This window comes from Scyliorhinus canicula, chromosome 2, assembly GCF_902713615.1.
Source record: "Scyliorhinus canicula chromosome 2, sScyCan1.1, whole genome shotgun sequence".
Classification (NCBI taxonomy): Eukaryota; Metazoa; Chordata; class Chondrichthyes; order Carcharhiniformes; family Scyliorhinidae; genus Scyliorhinus; species Scyliorhinus canicula.
In genome coordinates this window covers 92,338,739-92,360,109 of record NC_052147.1, presented here as the reverse complement: position 1 = coordinate 92,360,109, position 21,371 = coordinate 92,338,739, and the positions used below count along the sequence as shown (strand labels likewise).

The window sequence follows — 21,371 nt, the reverse complement described above, 5'->3', positions numbered from 1 at the left end:
GGGGCGGGTGGAGAGAATAGGGGGCGAGGAGCGGCCTCCGACGCCAGAGTGAAACACTCCGGGTTTCACTCCGCCGTCGGCTGTTTCTCTCCGTTTCGGAGAATCGTGCCCCAAGTGTGTAAATGTGGCGACAGCTTATCAGCATCCTGAGTGTTAATCCCAAATTCAGCACCATCCGAGCCGAGGTGAAGATAGGTGACAGCTTCAAATTCCGAGGGGTTCACATCACCAAAAATCTGTCCTGGTCCACCCATAGCAACGCTACCACCAAGACAGCACAACAGCGCCTATATTTCCTCAGGAACAAAGTAAATTTGGCATGTCCACATTTACTCTTACCAACTTTTACAGATGCACCATAAAAAGCATCCTATCTGGCTGCATCACAGCCTGGTATGGCAACTGCTCGGCCCAGAGTCATGAACACAGCCCAGTCCATCACACAGACCTGCCTCCCATCCATTTACACCATCTACACCTCCCGCTGCCTGGGGAAAGCGGGCAGCATTATCAAAGACCCCTCCCATCTGGCTTTCTCACTCTTCCAACTTCTTCCATCAGGCAGGAGATACAAAAGTCTGAGAACACGCACGAACAGATTCAAAAACAGCTTCTTCCCCGCTGTTGCCAGACTCATAAACAACCCTCTTATGGACTGACCTGAATAATACTACACTCCTGTATACTTCACCCGATGCCGGCGTCTATGTATTTTCTTTGTGTACCTTGTATTGCCCTATTATGCATTTTTGAAAATTTTATTTTCATGTACTAAATGATCTGTTTGAGCTGCTCGCAGAAAAATACATTTCACTGTGTCTCGGTGAACGTGACAATAAACAGTCCATTTTGATTGGAACCGATCGTGTTCCACGCGGTGCTAGCTGCTTAATGGTTGTTGAATTGGTCCAGGTCGGGTAGCACGGTGGCGTAGGGGGTTAGCCCTGCTACCTCACGGCGCCGAGGTCCCAGGTTCAATCCCTGCTCTGGGTCACTGTCCATGTGGAATTTGCACATCCTCTCCGTGTTTGAGTGGGGTTCGCCCCCACAATCCAAAGATGTGCAGGCTAAGTGGATTGACCACACTAAATTGCCCTGTAATTGGAAAAAGTGAATTGGGTACTCTAAATTTATATCTTAAAAAAAAATAAAAAATTTAGAGTACCCAATTCATTTTTTCCAATTAAGGGACAATTTAGCGTGGCCAATTCACCTATCCTCCACATCTTTTGGGTTGTTGGGATGAAACCCAGGCAAACACGGGAAGAATGTGCAAACTCCACACGGACAGTGACCCAGAGCCGGGATCGAACCTGGGACCTCTGCGCCATGAGGCTGCAGTGCTGCTACTCTCTACTCCACCGTGCTGCCCCCTCTAAATCTATATTGTAAAAAAAGAATTGGTCCAGGTGCAGCGGCAGTTTTGCTGTCGTAGAAGTCTACTAAAGATGCCCGGACGCCAACTCGAGGATGCGATTTTCCAGAAAGATTTTGAAGTGTGGTATCGGGTTGAAGTTGCTGCAAGCTTCCCGGCACTCGGCTCAGCGAGGCCGTCAGTGCTATTCAACATTAATTGGTCCATTTAACGAGGCCCCACTGGTTTCTTGCCGCTAATGAAGGCTCACCAGCTGATTTGCTGACATCGCACTCGGCAGCCCCCTGCTAACAAGGTCAGCACTTAAGCAGCACTTGCTCAGCTAACCCCAGCCAGCTCGCAACAATGGCACCCAGAAGACTAGCCCCAAGATTTGGTTATGCAGATCTGGGGAGGCTCCTAGACATAGTGGAGGCCAGGAGGGATGTTCATTTTCTCCCAAGGAACCCGAAGAGTCAGCCATAGGGCAGTCCGTGCTGCCTGGGATGAGGTGGCGGCAGCTGTGAGCGGCGGGAGTGTGACCAAAAGGACTGGCCTCCAGTGCTGCAAAAGTGTCAACGATCTAAATCGTGCAGCACGAGTGAGCAGATACTAATTACCCATTACTCCACCCTTACCCCAAACGACAAGTCTGTCCCCAAACGACCAGTCTGTCCCACACGAGCATCCACCCTCCTATCCTCCCTTTCCCTTTAACCCACTCCCACCCCCACAAAAACCACCACTACGTACCAAGCGTGTGGCTAATGATGCCCTCTCTGCGTCTCCTCAGGAAAAGCTCTCCCACAATTGCCGGGGAGGGTCCAGACTGTCTTTGGAGGCCCCAGGCGCGTGCCCGAGGACAGTGAGGGGATTTGAGTACAGGAATAATTTATAGCGAGAGGATTTGAGTATTGGAGTAGGGTTGTCTTGCTGCAGTTATTCAGGGCCTTGGTGAGGCCACACCTTGAGTATTGTGCGCAGTTTTTGTCTCCTAGTTTGAGGAAGGACATTCTTGCTATTGAGGGTGTCCAGAGAAGGTTCACCAGACTAATTCCCGGGATGGCAGGACTGACCAATGAAAAAAGACTGGATCAATTGGACTTGTACTGACTGGAGTTTAAAAGAATGAGAGGGGATCTCATAGAAACATGTAAAATCCTGATGCAGGAAGAATGTTCCCGACGTTGGTGACATCCAGAACTAGGGGTCACAGCCTAAGAATATGGGGTAAGCCACTCATGACTGAGATGTCAGAGAGTTGTAAACTTGTGGAATTTTTTACCACAGAAAGCTGTTGGGTTCAGTTCGTTGGATATATGGATGTGGCCCTTGCGGCTGAGGGGATCGAGGGGTATGGAGAGAAAGCGGGAGTGGGATACTGAATTTGCATGATCATCCATGATCATATTGAATGGTGGTGCAGGCTCGAAGGGCTGATTGGCCTACTCCTGCACCTATTTTCTATGTTTCTGTGATGGAGTGGTCACCAATGTAGAGGCAAGCAGACGCTGCAGAGGTGAGGAACCATAGGGCCCCACCCGGAGGTCTTGTCAAACATGAGTTGGTATTGCCTTACTGACCTACCCATCCCTCCCACTGACCACAGGTCCATTCTCCCGCACGTCCTCGAGCCAACGGCGCCAGCCGATCCCGAGTGGACCACTCTCTCGCCTCCCATGAGAACACCTCGGAGGAGAGCTCCAGGGACGCGATCGAGGCGTCACAGCTGTTATCCCCACCCTCCACCAGCACCGATACATGCCCTCGTTGGGAAATGTTAGTGGACAGGCTTCTGGGACACAATCTGGTGAGCACCACGCAGCTGCTGACGTACATCAGTTGGAGGCAGGAACCGCCAGGCGAGACAGCAGTCGGAGGTCTGCTGGATCCTTGGACCCAGCTGCGTTCCCAACCTGCTGGACACATTGGGGAGCTGCCATGGCATTCAGAGGGAGATGCCAGCGACACACCGGCAGGTCCGTAGCCACTTTGAGGAGTCCCAGAGGCTATGGGCGCAGGCGATGTCGTCAGCAATGCGTGGCACAGAGGCTGACATTGCAAGGGTGGCAACCGCAGAGCTGGTGCACTATGTCAGCACCATTAATGAAGGTGTCCAAGGCATCGCAGGGTTGGTGACGGCCACGACTGAGGGTCTCGGCCATGACTGAGGGTCTCGGCAGAATGTCCGACTCACTGGCTGACCTTGATGAGGTTCAACGGGACTTGTCCCACTCTCAGATGGGAATGGCCAGGACTCGTCCCATGGAGTGGCTACTAACGCCCCCGGGTTCCACCCCTCTGATGAGACCGTGTCTCATGGCCAGCACATTGGACAGGGCGGCACGGCTGTGAATGTGCCACCAAGTGAGTCAGGGCCCTCTGGCCCCCAGAGGGCGCTCGCTAGGGGCATGGAAGGCCACAAGGTGCGGTAAGCAGCTGACTAGGGACACACCTAGACGTAGTGATAGACCAAGTAGGGCCCTAGCACACCAATGATCACTTGGGGGGAGGGGGACGTATTGGGGGGGGGGGGGTTGTTAAACGCATTAAACACCCTTGTGCACAATTAGTATGATCCCCTCTCCATGTGGATCCACCCTCTGGCCGTGGACATGTTCCCTGGAGCTGTGTCCCATCCCCTGGATGTTCGGATGTTGGCTGCTGTGTGTGTGGTATTGTCTCCAGCAGTGTTCAAGCACAGTGTCCATGCATCAAGATGGAATCGGGATGCTAGTGTGGTGAACCACTGTACACCTGTATTAGGGGATGTAGGGTAGAACCTGTACTACAGGTTCGCCGGTAGCCCCTGCCGGCTGGCTCCGCCCAGTAGGAGCTGTATAAATATGCGTTTTCTCCATTGATCTGCCATTTCGCCAGCTGCAGCAGGAGGCCACACATCTGACTGCAATAAAGCCGCAGTTGTACCCATCTGAGTCTTTGTGCAATTGATCGTGCATCAATTTATTGCAGTCAGATTTTCAACAAAATGGATATTAGAATCAAACCAGATCGCCTTCAGCTGGATCTGCACTCGCCCAACGCCAGAAAGGACTTTAATCACTGGCTAGCTTGCTTCGAGGCTTACATCAACGCAGCGAACCCCACATCGACGGAGGCTCAGAAGATACAGGTCCTGTATTCCAGGTTGAGCTCAAGCGTGTTCCCGTTGATCCAGGACGCCCCGACTTACGCAGAAGCCATGGCACTCCTAAAAGAGAACTACGCGCAGAAAGCGAACACGCTCTTCACCAGGCACGTATTCACCACTCGCTCTCAACTCCCTGGTGAGTCCATCGAAGACTTCTGGCGGGCCCTAATCCCACTCGCCCGGGACTGTGACTGTCAGGCCGTTACGGCCACCAAACATTCTAATCTCCTCATGCACGATGCGTTCGTAACGGGGATTGGGTTGGACATCATCCGACAACGACTGTTGGAATGGACCTCGCTCGACCTAGGGGAGACAAAAACATTAGCGCTCTCCATGACGGTAGCCTCCCGTAATGTCTAGGCCTACCCCTCTCGCTGTGCGGCCCATCCCTCCTGGACCCTGCAAACAACCCCTCCAGCTGTAGCCCTGCCTAGCCAGTACGCCTGTGCCGCACGCTAATCCGCGCACCCCGGGGGTCCCCGCTGCTTCTTCTGCGGCCAACAGAAGCACCCCCGCCAATGCTGCCCAGCCCGCACCGCCACTTGCAAGTCTTGTTAAAAAAAAAACGGCCACTTTGTCGCAGTGTGCCAGGCCTGCGCAGTCGCCCCCTCCCTCCCCCTGCCAAACTCACAATGGGCGCCACCATCTTCTCCCGGGGCCACGTGCAACCAGTGGGCGCCAACTTCTCCTTCCCCTCAGTCCACGTGCGGCCAGTGGACACCACCATCTCCTCCCCCGGGGCCACATGCGGCCAGTGGGCGCCACCATCTCCTTCCCCTCCGTCCATGGGCGCTGCCACCTTGTCCCACCCCCGCAATGGACGCCACCATTTAGTTCCCCGCAGGACCTTCGGACGCCGCCATCTTGCCTTCCCCACGGGACAGGAACGCCAATGACATCCCATGACCTGGGCTGCCAGCGCTCTCCGTCTGAAACCTTTGACGATCACCCGCAGCTCGCCTCGATGACGCTGGACAGTCTCGTCCACACAACCTGCCACCGCTTCGACAACGGTGAAATTCAACGGCCACGTGACCTCTTGCCTGGTGGACTCCGGGAGCACCGAAAGCTTCCTACACCCGGGTACTGTAAGGCGCTGGTCCCTCGCGGTCCACCCCGCCAATCAAAGGTTCTCCCTGGCCTATGGATCCCACTCTGTCCCGATCCGAGGGTTCTGCACGGTCTCTCTCAGGGTCCAGGGCGTAGAATTCAGCGGTTTCTGCCTCTACGTCCTTCCTAATCTCTGCGCTGCACTATTGCTGGATTTCCACTGCAATCTCCAGAGCCTCACCCTCAAATTCGACGGGCCCTACCTCCACTCACCGTTTGCGGCCTCGCGACCCTAAAAGTTGACCCCCCCTCCCTCTTTGCCAATCTAACTTCGGATTGCCAACCCGTTGCCACCAGGAGCAGATGGTACAGCGCCCAGGACAAGGCCTTCATCAGGTCCGAGGTCCAGCAGCTGCTTCGGGAGGGTATCATCGAGGCCAGCAACAGCCCCTGGAGAGCCCAAGTGGTAGTAGTTAAAACTGGGGAGAAACACAGAATGGTCGTGGACTACAGCCAGACCATCAATCGGTACATGCAGCTCGACGCATACCCCCTCCCACGCATATCTGATATGGTCAATCAGATTGCGCAGTACCGGGTCTTCTCAACAATTAAACTGAAATCCGCCTACCACCTGCTCCCCATCCGTAAATCGGACCATCCATACACTGCCTTTGAGGCAGAAGGTCGGCTCTATCACTTTCTTAGGGTTCCCTTTGGCGTCACTAGGTCTTCCAAAGGGAGATGGACCGAATGGTCGACCGGTACGGTTTGCGGGCCACGTTTCCATACTTAGATAATGTCACCATCTGCGGCCATGATCAGCAGGACCACGATGCCAATCTCGCTAAATTCCTCCTCACCGCCACTCTTTTCAACCTTACGTATAATAAAGAGAAGTGTGTGTTCAGCCATCCTCGGCTATTTAGTCCAGAACGGATTTCTGGGGCCCGAACCCGACCGCATGTCATGTAGAAAGCGACGCTTCAGATGTCGCCGTTGCCGCCACTCTAAATCAGACAGGCAGACCCGTGGCATTCTTTTCCCGCACCCTTCATGCCTCAGAAAGTCGGCACTCATCCGTCGAAAAAGAGGCCCAGGCCATTGTTGAAGCTGTGCTGCACTGGGGGCATTATCTGGCTGGCAGGAAATTCACTCTCCTCACTGACCAACGGTCGGTAGCCTTCATGTTCAGTAATACACAGCGGGGCAAGATCAAAAACGATAAAATCTTGCGGTGGAGAATCGAGCTCTCCTCCTATAATTACGAGATATTGTATCACCTCGGCAAGCTCAACGAGCCCCCAGACGCCCTCTCCCGAGGTACATGTGCCAGTGCACATGTAGACCAACTCCGGGCCTTGCAGGACAGCCTTTGTCACCCGCGGGTCACACAACTGTACCACCTCGTCAAGGTTCGCAACCTGCCCTACTCTGTCGAGGAAGTACGGACAGTCACCAGGGATTGCCAAGTCTGTGCGGAGTACAAGCTGCACTTCTACCGGCCGGACCGTGCGTACCTGGTGAAGGCCTCCCGCCCCTTTGAACGCCTCAGCATGGATTTCAAAGTGCCCCTCCCCTCCACCGACCGCAACATGTACATTCTCAGTGTGGTCGATGAGTACTGCAGTTACCCCTTCGCCATCCCATGCCCTGATATGACGTCTGCCACCGCCATCAAGGTCCTCAACACAATCTTCACTCTGTTCGGTTTCCCCGCCTTTATCCACAGTGACAGGGGATCCTCATTCATGAGCGATGAGCTGCGTCAGTTCCTGCTCAGCAAGGGTATCGCCTCCAGCAGGACGACCAGCTACATCCCCCGGGCAAGCGGGCAGGTAGAGAGGGAGAACGGGACGGTATGGAGGGCCGCCCAGCTGGCCCGACGGTCCAGAAACCTCCCACTGGCAGGTGGTCCTCCCTGATGCACTACACTCCATCCGGTCACTACTGTGCACCACTACGAATAACACACCCCAGGAAGTCCACATCTGGGGTGTCGCTCCCGACTTGGCTCGCAGCTCCAGGACCGGTCCTGCTCCGTAGGCACGTCCGACTCCACAAGGCGGACCCGTTGGTGGACAGGGTACACTTGCTCAACGCCAACCCCCAGTATACCTACGTGGAGTTCCCCGACGGCCGCCAAGATACTGTCTCCCTCAGGGACCTGGCACCGTCAGGTTCCAACCAAACACACTTCCCCGCCCAGGCGCCATCCTCCCCTCCCCCGGCGCTCCCAACATTAACCCCACCAGGCCCATCCCTCCTCCCCCTACCCACGCAAGAGGACGAAGAAGATTTCGGCAGCAGGCCAGCACCAGCACTGACATCGGTGACTCCAGCACCGACATCGCCGCCACTGTTACGTCGTTCCCAGCGAATCGTCAAAGCACCGGATCGACTGAATCTCTAATGGGCATCGGACCGTCAAAATGAACATTACCCCCCCCCCCCCCCCCCCCCCCCCCCCCCCCAACTTCTTTTCTAAGACACTGTACATAATTCTCAACACTGTATATAGTTAGGGCAGCACGGTGGCCTAGTGGTTAGCACAACCGCCTCATGGCGCTGAGGTCCCAGGTTCGATCCCGGCTCTGGGTCACTGTCCATGTGGAGTTTGCACATTCTCCCCGTGTCTGCGTGGGTTTCGCCCCCACAACCCAAAAATGTGCAGAGTAGGTGGATTGGCCACGCTAAATTGCCCTTTAATTGGAAAAAATAATTGGGTAATCTAAATTTATTTTTAAAAAAACACTGTATATAGTTCCACACCACCCCGCTGGACTCATTTTTAACAGGGGGTGAATGTGGTGAACCACTGTGTACACCTGTATTAGGGGATGTAAGGTAGGACCTGTATTACAGGTTCGCCGGTAGCCCCTGCCTGCTGGCTCCGCCCAGTAGGAGGAGTATAAATATGCGTGTCCTCCATTGATGTGCCATTTCGCCAGCTGCAGCAGGAGGCCACGCATCTGACTGCAAAAAAGCCGCAGTTGTACCCAATCTGAGTCTTTGTGCAATTGATCGTGCATCAGCTGGGCAATGAGCTGTACATGCTACATGGCCCACCTAGCCACGGGAATCCACTTGGGCTGTGTGAAGTGCTCACTTAACCACGATTGCCAATTCCCGATAAGCAATTACTTTCAGCTGCACGGCCAGAGGCATCAGCAGTCGATGGGCGTTATGGGTGGTCAGTGAGGCAGATGGACAGGGACAAGGATTGTCCCCGGAACGGGTGTACACGGTCCAGGGATTGGCATGGTGGTGCCGTGTGCGGTTGTCCCACTAGCGCCTTCCCTCTCACATGTCCAGTGTCCCCGGACTCATTGCCTGTGAGCAACGATGGCTACTCACCTCCTCAGCTCCCCACAGAAGCCCTTCTGCCTGATTCACGTTTTTCAAATGACGTACTAATCGCCGGTGCAGACATGATGGACTGAATGCACTTTAACAATTCTGTGAATAGATTTCTCCTATTTTACCAATCTAGTGAGTTCTCAGTTCTCTGCTTCTGAGAGAAATGTGGAGGGTAGGCTAAGCACCTTCCAACAGGAAAGAGCAAAAGGGAATTGGTGAGAAATTAAGAAAAGGAAATAGCAAAAAAAACATGTAAATGAATTCTCTTGTCCCCCACAAGAGGAAAGAAGCAGCCTATAGTTATTAGTGTCACAAGTAGGCTTAAATTAACACTTCAATGAAGTTACTGTGTAAAGCCCGTAGTCTCTTCGGGTAATCAGAGGGAGAATTCAGAATGTCCAATTCACCTAACAGTACGTCTTTCTGGACTTGTGGGAGGAAACCGGAGCATCCGGAGGAAACCCACGCAGACACGCGGAGAACGTGCAGACTCCGCACAGACAGTGACCCAAGCTGGGAATCGAACCTGGGACCCTGGAGCTGTGAAGCGACAGTGGTATCCACTGTGCTACCGTGCAGCCCTCCAATGGCGTGGGGATGCCTGAAAAATAATAATAATCGCTTATTGTCACAAGTAGGCTTCAATGAAGTCACTGTGAAAAGCCCCTAGTCACCACATTCCAGCGCCTGTTCGTGGAGGCCGGTACGGGAAGGAGTATCGGCAATTTGGCTTAAGATTTCCACAGACCACAAACCACCTGCACATCACAGTGCCTCCCTAATCGTGCAAGATAAACTTTTATAGCAATACTGATACACAAAGTTCAGAATTTAATGTGGTTTAAGCAGAGGCATGCCCGCCCGACAGCACGTGAAATTATGCTGGAAAACGTCAGGTCCACATCCCAACGCCATCGCACATTCACACAATATTTTACTTGGTGAGTGTGCGCGGCAGTCCGTGCGCCCCTGCCCACAATTAAACAGGCAATTTAGCCCATAAGGAATCAAATAAAATAGATTTTACATGACCCATCCACTTTTATGGGAGGCGGGAGGGTCAATCCACCAGACAGCTTTTACGTTTTTGCTCCACCCTTAATGCAGGGTGGGATAAAATATCTGCGCTGTAACCTAATTATAAAAATGTCTGGGGACTGAATATTGCTGTCAGGTATTGGACTGTGCTGCATAGACCGCAGTTTGGTGCATTTTTTTAACTCCTTGCAATTTCTAGAGACCCACAGCTCCATGAGGCATCTCTTTGGCAGATGTCTACCTTGGGGGAGCCTTTTGTAGTGACGTTTTCACAAAATCATCTCATGAGCCTCGGCTGCGGCATGATCCTTTGTTCTTCCAGCATATGCTGGGAGAGAACTATATCGGCGGGACCTCGGAAACAGTGCTCTGTTGGTTTAAAGATCTGCAAACACCTTTATACACTGGCAGTCGCATAGGTAGAACATTGTTTAGATTTCAAAGCTGTCTGTTTATAGATTTACATTAAAGTGATATCTTTGGTTTCAGGCGGTACATGGTTCATGCGCAGCATGCCTCTTAGCTTAGGCATTATCTGTCCACTCTTATCGGCCCAGAGGCTGCACCTGGTCTCTTGATGTCTAGTCCTTCTGCAATAAACAGCCATGGCCTTGTATTGGGCTGTTTTGCTAACTCAGGTCCTTGAGGAATATAAGGCTCATCTAGAAAACTCATCCTACTGACATGAGTTTGGTATGTAGTGATGGTTTAGTGGTGTAAAGTTAACTGCCTACATAAACATGTCGCTAGTGGTGTTCTTTTACTCCCAAGGGCATGAATATTGGTTACAATCCCTTTTAATAAATGTGTATTGTTTTTTTTTACTTCCTAACAGCCCAATAGAAATACCAGCTGCATCTTCCCTCTTCTCGCGCCCGCCTTTCCGAAAGTGCTGATCCTTTCTCAGCATGCGATTTTCTCTGATTGTTAATTGGCCAGCCAGTGTGAATCCACATTCCAAGGCCGACCGTGGCCATCAGTGCATTTGGATTTTATTTATTGTCACGTGTACCGAGGTACAGTGCAAAGTATTGTTCTGCATGCAGTCCTGGCAGATCGTTCCATACATGAAAATATATAGGACATATGAAAAATACACAATGTAAATACAAAGACACAGACATTATGTGAAGCATCTAGAATGTGGTACAACCCAGTAGAGAAGATGTGTGGGGAGATCTGTCCATAAGAGGGTCATTCAAGAGTCTGGCAACAGCGGGGAAGAAGCTGTTTTTGTAGCGCTACTGCCTCACGGCGCCGAGGTCCCAGATTCGATCCCGGCTCTGGGTCACTGTCTGTGTGTAGTTTGCACATTCTCCCCATGTTTGCGTGGGTTTTGCCCCACGACCCAAAAGAAGTGCAGGGTGGTTGATTGGTCATGCTAAATTGTCCCTTAATTGGAAAAAATTAATTGGGGACACTAAATTTAAAAACAAAGAAGCTGTGTTTGAAATTTGTTAGTTTGTGTTCTCAGACTTTTGTATCTCCTGTCTGATGGAAGAAGTTGGAAGAGTGAATAACCCGGGTGGGAGGGTCTTTGATTATGCTGCCCGCTTTCCAAGGCAGCGGGAGGTGTGGACAGAGTCAATAGATGGGAGACAGTTTCACGTGATGGCTGTGTTCACAACTTTTTGCAGTTTCTTGTGGTCTCGGGCCTAGCAGTTTCCATGCCAGGCTGTGATGCAGCCAGAACGGATGCTTTCTCTGGCGTATTTGTAAAATTTGGTGAGACTCAATGTCATCATGCCAAATTTTCATAGTTTCCTAAGGAAGTATCGCCGCTGTTGTGCTTTCTTGGTCGTAGCGTCGACATGGGTGGATTGCAGCCGAGTGTGCGTGCCCTTACTGGTTCAAGGTTCAGGGCTAAGGAAATCAAATAAAGCTTCAATATTTCTCTCAATTATTTATCTCTGGCCATGTGCCCTCTAATGATAATACCTCCCCCAATAGCTCCATGGAATCTTTGATCTCAATCAGTACTGGCTCCATCCTTGTCTTTCCAACCCTTGTGGTGGAAACAAATGTTTAAAAAATAGTCCTGTTTGGGGCAGCATGGTGGCACAGTGGTTAGCACTGCTGCCTCACGGTACCCAGGACCCGGGTTTGAACCCGGCTCTGGGTCACTGTCCGTGTAGAGTCTGCACATTATCCCCGCGTTTGCGTGGGTTTCGCCCCCACAACCCAAAGATGTGTAGGGTAGGTGGATTGGCCATGCTAAATTGCCCCTTAATTGGAAAAAATGAATTGGGTACTCTAAATTTATGAAAAATAAAAAATACTCCTGTTTGGACAGTACTCGCACCGACTGAGAAGGGAACTAGCTCATTCTGGAAGGTTGCATTGATAAGCTACGTACAACCTCTCTGAGACATTGGTTTGCCACATAATCCCTCCCTTGGGCATTAAATAGCCACACATAATACCTCCTTGGAGCACTATTATGATCCCAGACCTGACCCCAACACTAGGATAGGATACTGGACCGAAACCCCAATATTTAGTTTATTTTGTAAGACTGTGCGGAAAGAATTCTTCACTCCAGGAGTAATTGCACAAAGAAATAGGTATATGGGATTTTAACACAAAACTTTATTATTTACACAGCATTAAACTCATTAACATTACTCCCAAAAATAGCTTACAATGACTCCATAATATTACTCAATACGGTAAATACAATACTCTTAATTACTATCTCTATTCGGAATTAAACAACAAGAAAGAGGGAAAACATTGGATTGGATTTGTTTATTGTCACGTGCACCGAGGTACAGTGAAAAGTATTTTTCTGCAAGCAGCTCAACAGATCATTAAGTACATGGGAAGAAAAGGGAATAAAAGAAAATACATAATAGGGCAACGCAAGATATACAATGTAACTACATAAGCACTGGCATCGGATGAAGCATACAGGCTGTAGTGTTAATGAGGTCAGTCCACAAGAGGGTCATTTAGGAGTCTGGTGACAGTGGGGAAGAAGCTGTTTTTGAGTCTGTGCGTGTTCTCAGACTTCTGTATCTCCTGCCCGATGGAAGAAGTTGGAAGAGTGAGTAAGCCGGGTGGGAGGGGTCTTTGATTATGCTGCCCACTTTCCCCAGGCAGCGGGAGGTGTAGATGGAGTCAATGGATGGGAGGCAGGTTCGTGTGATGGACTGGGCGGTATTCACGACTCTCTGAAGTTTCTTGCGGTCCTGGGCCGAGCAGTTGCCATACCTGGCTGTGATGCAGCCTGATAGGATGCTTTCTATGGTGCCTCTGTAAAAGTTGGTAAGGGTTAATGTGGACATGCCAAATATCTTTAGTTTCCTGAGGAAGTATAGGTGCTGTTGTGCTTTTTTGGTGCTAGCGTCGACGTGGATGGACCAGAACAGAATTTTGGAGATGTGCACCCCTAGGAATTTGAAACTGCTAACCATCTCCACCTCGGCCCCGTTGATGCTGACAGGGGTGTGTACAGTACTTTGCTTCCTGAAGTCAATGACCAGTTCTTTAGTTTTGCTGGCATTGAGGGAGAGATTGTTGTCGCTACACCACTCCACTTGGTTCTCTATCTCCCTCCTGTATTCTGACTCATGTCGCTCTCAATCCACCCTCCATTTCCCAGGGACACTCGCTCTCTTTTTCTGTCTCTCTCTACCATTTCACCTCTCCCTCCTAAACGCTTTCTAGTCATGCAAAACAAGATTATTTTAAAACCATGACCACTGCAGTCAGACACACTCAAACCCAGGCTTTTAACCCTTGAATTGCCTTTGTTTAAAATCCAATATATCTAAAACCTTGCATTCATCATAGGCACAGTTGAGGAACACCTGGGTGAGTAATTATTAATTCCTCATTAACTTGATGATAAAGAAACCTAATGGAGAAAAAACTCACAGATCCATGACCAGATAGGAAGAAAGGAGAATATGAGGATAAGTAAGAGAGGGGGAATGTATTTGACATTTTTATTGAATAGCACAAGTAACTTTGCCTCCTCCCTAATCTCTCTTAGGAACATAGTGTTGACCTGAGACTGCAGGCAAAAAAATGGTGAGTTCATTTTGATTGATCTTTGATTTATATTCTTTTAACTTAATATGCATGTATCCTATACAGTAAACAAATAATAATTTGGTAGTACAGAACTGAGTACTGCTGAAGAAAGAGACATGCTGTCAAAGATTTTTGTCCTGCACTTACCAGGACAGTTCACAAGAATACCAATAGCAACCTGTTAACCTGTGTGGTTTGAATTTGAAAAAAAAGCTTGGCAGTTAAATGTTCAGTGCTGTATCCTCTGTGGCAATGCCTCCACCGATCAGTGTCCACTTGCCAACCAATCAGCACTCTCATGCAGTATAAATTGTTGTTCCCATTACAGTTGGTATTTTTAACAACTGTCCTGATGAGTGCAAAACAAAAAGCTTCAATTGAAGTTTCTTTTTTCAATAGTACGGTACATATAAAGCCTCAGTCTATCCAATTTTTTAATACTGTTTTCATACCTGGGTAAGCCCCTCACTCACATTCTTTTTTTGAAAAGCTTCTGGAAAAAGATGTTACCTGATGAGTGAACGCTTTTTGTTGCTTCCAAGGGCCAATTTGAAGTTTTGGCTGTGGCAGAAAGTAGTTGCTGATGGATTTGCTACTGTCTTTGGAGATTTACTCCTGTCCATTTTTCTCCACCACTGTTAAGTTCAAATTAGCCCACGAGCCTCTTTCCTACCATTGCAAATCCTCTATCCACCCTGAAGTTGGCTTTCTTGTGCCTGCTTGCTTGACTTTCCCTGTATATTTACTGTACCAAAATAAAGATTCATCATACTGATTCCTACTTGAGCTCATTCTTTCCCAAACTGTTATACATCTTGCTCCTTCAAAATCGCCTTATCAATATTCCAGGTTGTGTTCATCACCTTTCCTGCTCTTTTCAAGCCTGATACAGTGGAGGGTCCAGCCTATCACCCGGATTCCTCAACAATTAAAAAAAGACTGGAGAAAATGTAAAAGAAAGAGAAATTACATTCATGGAATAGCTTCTGTGAAGGGAAGAAAAATATTGTGTGTAATGCTTCATCCGCTATTTAAGAAATTCTCCCTTCCTAATAGCACTGTAGGTGTACCTGCACTAGATGGCCTGCAGCAGTTCAAGAAGATGGCATGGTAGCATAGTGGCTAGCACTGTTGCTTCACAGCTCCAGAGACCCAGGTTCGATTCCCGGCTTGGGTCACTGTCTATGCAGAGTCTGCACGTTCCACCCGTGACTGCGTGGGTTTCCTCCCACAGCCCAAAGATGAGCAGTTTGGGTGGATTAGCCATGCTAAATTGCCTTTAGCGTCCAAAAAGGTTAGGTGGGGATAGGGTGGAGGTGTGGGCTTAGGTAGGGAGCTCTTTCTATGGGCCGGTGCAGATTTGATGGGCTGAATGGCCTCCTTCTGCACTGTAAATTCTATGATTCTGTGACTACCCCACCTTCTTGTGGGTATCAAATCTTGCCGGGAATGTTTTTTAAAATCGGACATTACTGCATTATCTCATTTAGCTCAGTGACGTAAAGGGCTTGATCCCTTATCTGTTATTTTAATTGAACAAGTTTTTTTCCTTTGATTGCTACAACTCCCCAACTTGATTGCAGCCCCTAACTTGCAGACCTTCCATGATCTAATAGGATCTCATTTTGAAATTCTGGTTCTCTAGTACCTACACAAGTACAAGTCCAGTTTTCTCAACAAACTATCTTCACTGCTTTCTTCCCTCAGACTCTGCATTGAGCGACCCCTCATCCTAGGTAATTTCAACTTCCATCTAAATGACTCATGTTTTGTTCTCCGCTTGAGTTCACTGTCTTTTATGCTCCCTTAATCTCACCTTCCATGTAAATTCCCTGACACTTACTCCTGGTCACCCACTTACCTTGCCATCTTATGTGGCCTTGCTACCTATATTCTATCAATAGTTCATAATCCTACTGCTGATTACTTTCTTGTAAAACTCTCCATCCCTTGACAAACCTTACTTCTTTCTGTACGTGTCCCTGTAAAAAATAAACCTCCCCCTTACTGCTGCACTTTCAAATTTGCTGCTGTCTTGTCTTTGGCCCTCCATTCAACACAATGTTTCTGCAGCTACCAGTCTGCTCAGCCACACCCTCACCTCCATTTTAGTGCCCTGTTTTCAATAAAACTATTGCTCTCTCATCTGCAGCTCCCTCTGGTATAGCCCTCATCTACATTCTTTTAAGCTCAAGGAACACAGACTTGAAAGGATATGGCAGACAGTTGATTTAGCCATTAACAACCAGATCTGAATGGAGAACATAAAGCACTATCGGTCCTACTCTTACTTGCAAAAACTGCTCAGTGTTCCACAATCATCTTGGAATGCCAACCCCAACCCCCTACCTGCTCGTTTTCACCACTTAAAACCATATTCTTAAACCCTCTCCCTATCCCTTCCCAGCCTCACCTCCAACAATAAGTGCCAGCATGCCTTTATCACCAAGATTGACACTGTCCATTTAGCTGCCTCAGCCACTTCGCTCCCTTTCCCTCGCTCACTGAGCTGAACCTGCTGTAATGCTCCTGTCTACTCTAACCACAAACTTGTATCCTTCTCTAGTTCTCTTTTACCTCCTTCATGCCCTCTCCAAGCTCATCTTGAGGCGGCACGGTAGCAGAGTGGTTAGCAATGTTGCTTCACAGTGCCAGGGACCTGGGTTTGATTCCCGCTTGGGTCCCTGTCTGTGCACAGTCTGCACATTCTCTCCGTGTCTGTGTGGGGTTCCTCCGGGTGCTCCGGTTTTCTGCCACAAGTCCTGAAAGACATGGGGTGGAATTCTCCGCAGCCGGAAAAAATCGGCAAAGCCGTCGTGAACTCGGCCGAGTTTCACGACAGCCTCGGAGGCCGCTCCTCGCCCCCTATTCTCCCCTACCGGCGGGGATAGGAGGGCCATGCCCGTTAACTCGGCCGCCGGGCCTTGTCCCTGGCGTCAAGGCCCGACGCGCCAAGAATGACGCCACGGTGCGCCTAATGACTTGAGCCGCACATGCGCGGGTTGGGCAGCTCAAACCCGCGCATGCACGGTTGCCGTCTTTCCCCTCAGCTGCCCCGCAAGACGTGGCGGCTTGATCTTGCGGGGTGGTGGAGGAGAAAGCGTGCGTCTCTTAGAGACGCCGGCCCGACGATCGGTGGGCACCGATTGCGGGCCAGTCCCCTCCCGAGCACGATCGTGGTGCTCGATCCCCGATCCGCCCCCCACAGGCCCCACACTTACCTGGCGCGCCATGTTCACGACGGCAGCGACCAGGTGTGGTTGCTGCCGTCGGGAACGGCAGGCCGCTCGGCCCATCCGTGCCGGAGAATAGCGGGGGTGCTGGAGAGTCGCCATTCTGCCTCCGTCGGGCGACTCTCCGTGGATTTCCGCGAGTATGGCGACCACGGACATTTGGCCAGTGGGGAGAATAGCGGGAGCGCGTCGGACCGGCGTCGCGGGAAAAAAAGGCGCGGCCTGCTATTCTCCCACCCATCGTGGTTGCGGAGAATCGCGCCCATGCTGTTAGGTGAATTGAACATTCTGAATTCTCCCTCTGTGAACCGGAACAGGTGCCGGAATGTGGTGATAAGCGGATTTTCACAGTAACTTCATTGCAGTGTTAATGTAAGCCTACTTGTGACAATAATAAAAATTATTATTATCTTGTTCAGGAGAAGCAGCTTCTGCTCTCTTGACACTATTCCCACAAAACTATTGATCAGCCATCTTCCCTTCCAGGCTCCCATGTTCGCTGACATTGTTGTCCCCTCAGGTTGGGTCCTCCTCTCTGGAACTGCCTTTTTTAAAAATTTAGTGTGCCTAATTCATTTTTTCCAATTAAGGGGCAATTTAGTGTGGCCAATCCATCTACCCTGCACATCTTTGGGCTGTGGGGGCAAAACCCACACAAACACGGGGAGAATGTGCAAACTCCGCATGGACAGTGACTCAGAGCCGGGGTCTCTGGACCCGTCTTAATCCCGCCTTTACTTCAAACCTGCTATCATCACCCCTTCCCAAAAAAAAACAAGCCTGGATCTCTCTGTCCTTGCAAACTACCAACCAATCTACAACCTCCCTTTCCTCTCCAAATATGTTGTCATCCCCACCCCGTAAATTCATCCCAATTTTTCCAGAACTCTGGGCGGAATTCTCCTATTCTCCCCTCCCCCTGGGGGCTAGGAGGGCCGTGCCGTAAATCTCGGCCGCGGGGGCTTGTCGCTGGCATCAAGGCCCGGCGCGCCTAATGACGTCAGCCACGCATGCGCAGGTTGGCCGGCTCCAACCCGTGCATGCGCGGCTGACGTCACGACGGCTGACGGCTCAAACCCGCGCATGCGGGGTTGCCGTCTTCCCCTCCGCTGCCCCGCAAGAAGTGGCGGCTTGATCTTGAGGGGCGGCAGAGAGGAAAGAGTGCGTCCCTTTGAGAAGCCGGCCCGACGATCGGTGGGCACCGATCGCGGGCCAGTCCCCACCCAAGCACGGTCGTGGTGCTCACCCCCCTCTCCGCCCCCCACAAGCCCCATACTCACCTTTGGCGCGCTGTTCACGCCGGCAGCGACCAGGTGTGGTTGCCGCCGGCATGAACCGGTCGGGAACGGCAGCCCGCTCGGCCCATCGGGGTCGGAGAATCGCAGGTCGCCGTGAAAAACGGCGGCCCGCGATTCTCCGAGTGTCGCAAAATGTGACACACCATTTGGGGGGGGGGGGAGAATCGCGGGGGGTGCCAGAGCGGCCCTCCCGTGATTCTCCCACCCGGCGTGGGAGCGCAGAATCGCGCCCTCTATGTTTGAATTGCAGCAGTCAGACTTTAAAATGACATCCTATTGTGACAAAAATAAACTTTCTGTTTTAATGCTTCTTGATCTAGCTGCAGCTTTTGACACAGTTAACCACATTATTCTCCTTCAACACCTCGCCACCAGCTTCCAGCTGGGTAGGACTGCATTCAGCCTGGTTCCATTCTGGTCTCATCAAACAGCATCACCACCAGCGGTTTCTCTTCAAATTCCCACACAGTTACCTCTGGTATTCTGCAAGAGTCTGTCATTGGCCCCCCTCCAATTTTTCATCTACATATAATATCATCTGGCGGCACAGTGGTTGGCACTGTTGCCTCACTGCGCTGAGGTCCTGAGTTCGATCCCGGCCCCGGGTCACTGTCTGTGTGTAGAGATTAGAGAAATACAGCACAGAACAGGCCCTTCGGCCCACGATGTTGCACACTCTCCCTGTGTCTGCGTGGGTTTCACCCCCACAACCCAAAGATGTGCAGGCTTGGTGGATTGGCCAAGCTAAATTGCCTGCCCCGCAATTGGAAAAAAAATAATCGAGTACTCTGAATTTATAAAAAAAAACATACAATATCATCCAAAAACACAATATAGTTTCCATGTGTTAGAAACATATAGGGTGCGATCTAACAAAAAAAATAGAGAATAGAGTCGGTTCTGGGTGGGATTAGTAAACAGCGGGAATGACTCAGCGATCTAACAGAGCGCTTTGCTTTTAAATGCATCCCCCTCCCCCCCCTTCAGGCAGCATTTAGTGTCATTTCCTGCATGAATGAGCTCCGTAAGCAGAGCTCCTCTGTACAAGAGAAGATCAGGATGGGGGTAGGATCCTGGCATGGATAGAGAATTGGTTGACGAAGGCAGAGAGTGAGGATAAAGGGGTCTTTTTCAGGATGGCAGCCAGTGACTAGTGGTGTGCCTCAGGTGTCTGTGCTGGGACTACAAATTTTCACAATATACATTAATGATGGAAGAAAGAACTGAAGGCACTGTTGCTAAGTTTGCCGATGACACAAAGATCTGTAAGGGACAGGTAGTATTGAGGAATCAGGCAGACTGCAGAAAGACTTGGGGCGTGATTCTCCCAAAAACCTTCTGGCATGTTTTTCAGGGAGTTTCCTGCCGGCGAGTTCCCCACCGCTATTGAATGACACCTAGTCACTTTCCTGGGCCCTGGGGAGTTTCTCACCAGTTTAACCCACATTTAGAATTTTATTTAGCATTGGAGAGCTGAACGCCGAGATCGGGCCGCCATTTTGAAAGAGTGCCCCGATCTCTAAGTGAGCTTGTGGGTCCCCTGCACCCCACCCATGGGCATTGTCCTTCCCCCCCCGCCCACCACCACATACATGGACATGACCCCACACACCCCCCAAGCGAGGACACCCCACTATTATGGTGTCCCCTCTCTTCAGGCCCCCAAGCCCCTTACAGCACCATCTCCCTTCTGGGACCCCCATCCATCACCCACCCTACCTAACTGCCCTGCACTTCTCCACCCTCATTTCATGGCATGAATTCCCTGGTCCTTGGCAGTGCCACCCTGGCACTCAGGCATTTTTATACTGGCACTCTGGCAGTGCTCCTGCTGACTTGGCAGTGCCTTCCGGGCACCTTGGCAGTTCCAGGGTGGCAGTACCAATGTACCAGCTGGACAGGGCCAAGGTGCCCACGTTCCAGGGAGCCACCCTGGACTTAGCCTGACCACCCAGGGTTATCGGTGGTTCGGGAGACCCCCCGGGTGCCGTTCCGCCTGGTCCACATTTGTGTGGACCAGCATTGATTGGGCCCAGCTGCAGTTTCCCTGGGGAGGCGAAAGAAACGTAGGAGGCCCTGGTTCCTGGAGTCTACTTACGACCTACGTCCGCAAGCGTTATTCAGTTGTTCCGACTCCAATGTCTCACGGACCTTCAAAAGAATCCCGAGAGGCGCGGAGGGTGTTGGGAGGCTCCGGCTGCATTGTGCTCTTGGACAGGCCACTCTTGTCCACATCCAGGGAGTGGACAACGAACTGGCAGATGGAATAAATGGGAAAAGTGTGAGGTTGTGCACTTTGGAAGGAAGAATGGAGGCATGCAGTGGGATTCCCATTTCTGAAATTAAGTGTTGACACCAACGCAGAATTCGTGGACTTTAACGACCGTAAAACTGGCGCCGCACCTGGACTGATTCTGCTACTGTTTAGGGGCTTACACCGGTGCCACGTTGAACACAATCAATTCTAATGAGAAACGGTGCTGGTTTTCGATTGCCATCCCAGCCAACAAGATGGCAGCAAGGAGAGCAGCTCCACACTTCACCTGCGCCGAGCTGGATACCCTCCTGGATGTACTGGAGGAGAGACGGGTGACCCTGTGCCCTGGCCTGGGAAGGAGGCTGCCACCTGCTGCCGTTTGACGTACCTGGGCGCAGGTGGCAGAGGTGGTCACGCCACCAGCAACACCGGCCAGCAGTGCCGAAAGAAGCTGGAAGACCTTCTCAGGGCGGCCAAGGTGAGTAGGCAGCATTGTGCCCCTGGCACTAAACTGCATCCCATGCACCCGTTACCCTACCTCCCCCACCAACCCCCAACCCGGAGGGCAGTCGAACCCTCACCCTGCCCC

At 51.0% G+C, this 21,371-nt stretch overlaps 1 protein-coding gene across 2 annotated transcripts in view; it reads left to right on the top strand.

The window, feature by feature from the left end:
* Positions 1-21,371, top strand: part of LOC119956118 (cytosolic phospholipase A2 zeta-like) — a 194,768-nt gene that overhangs the window by 93,447 nt on the left and 79,950 nt on the right. For both annotated transcript variants that reach the window (XM_038783011.1, XM_038783003.1), the window contains exon 11: positions 13,954-13,991. In XM_038783011.1, coding sequence (XP_038638939.1) covers positions 13,954-13,991 — 38 coding nt within the window. The remainder of the gene's footprint in view (positions 1-13,953; positions 13,992-21,371) is intronic.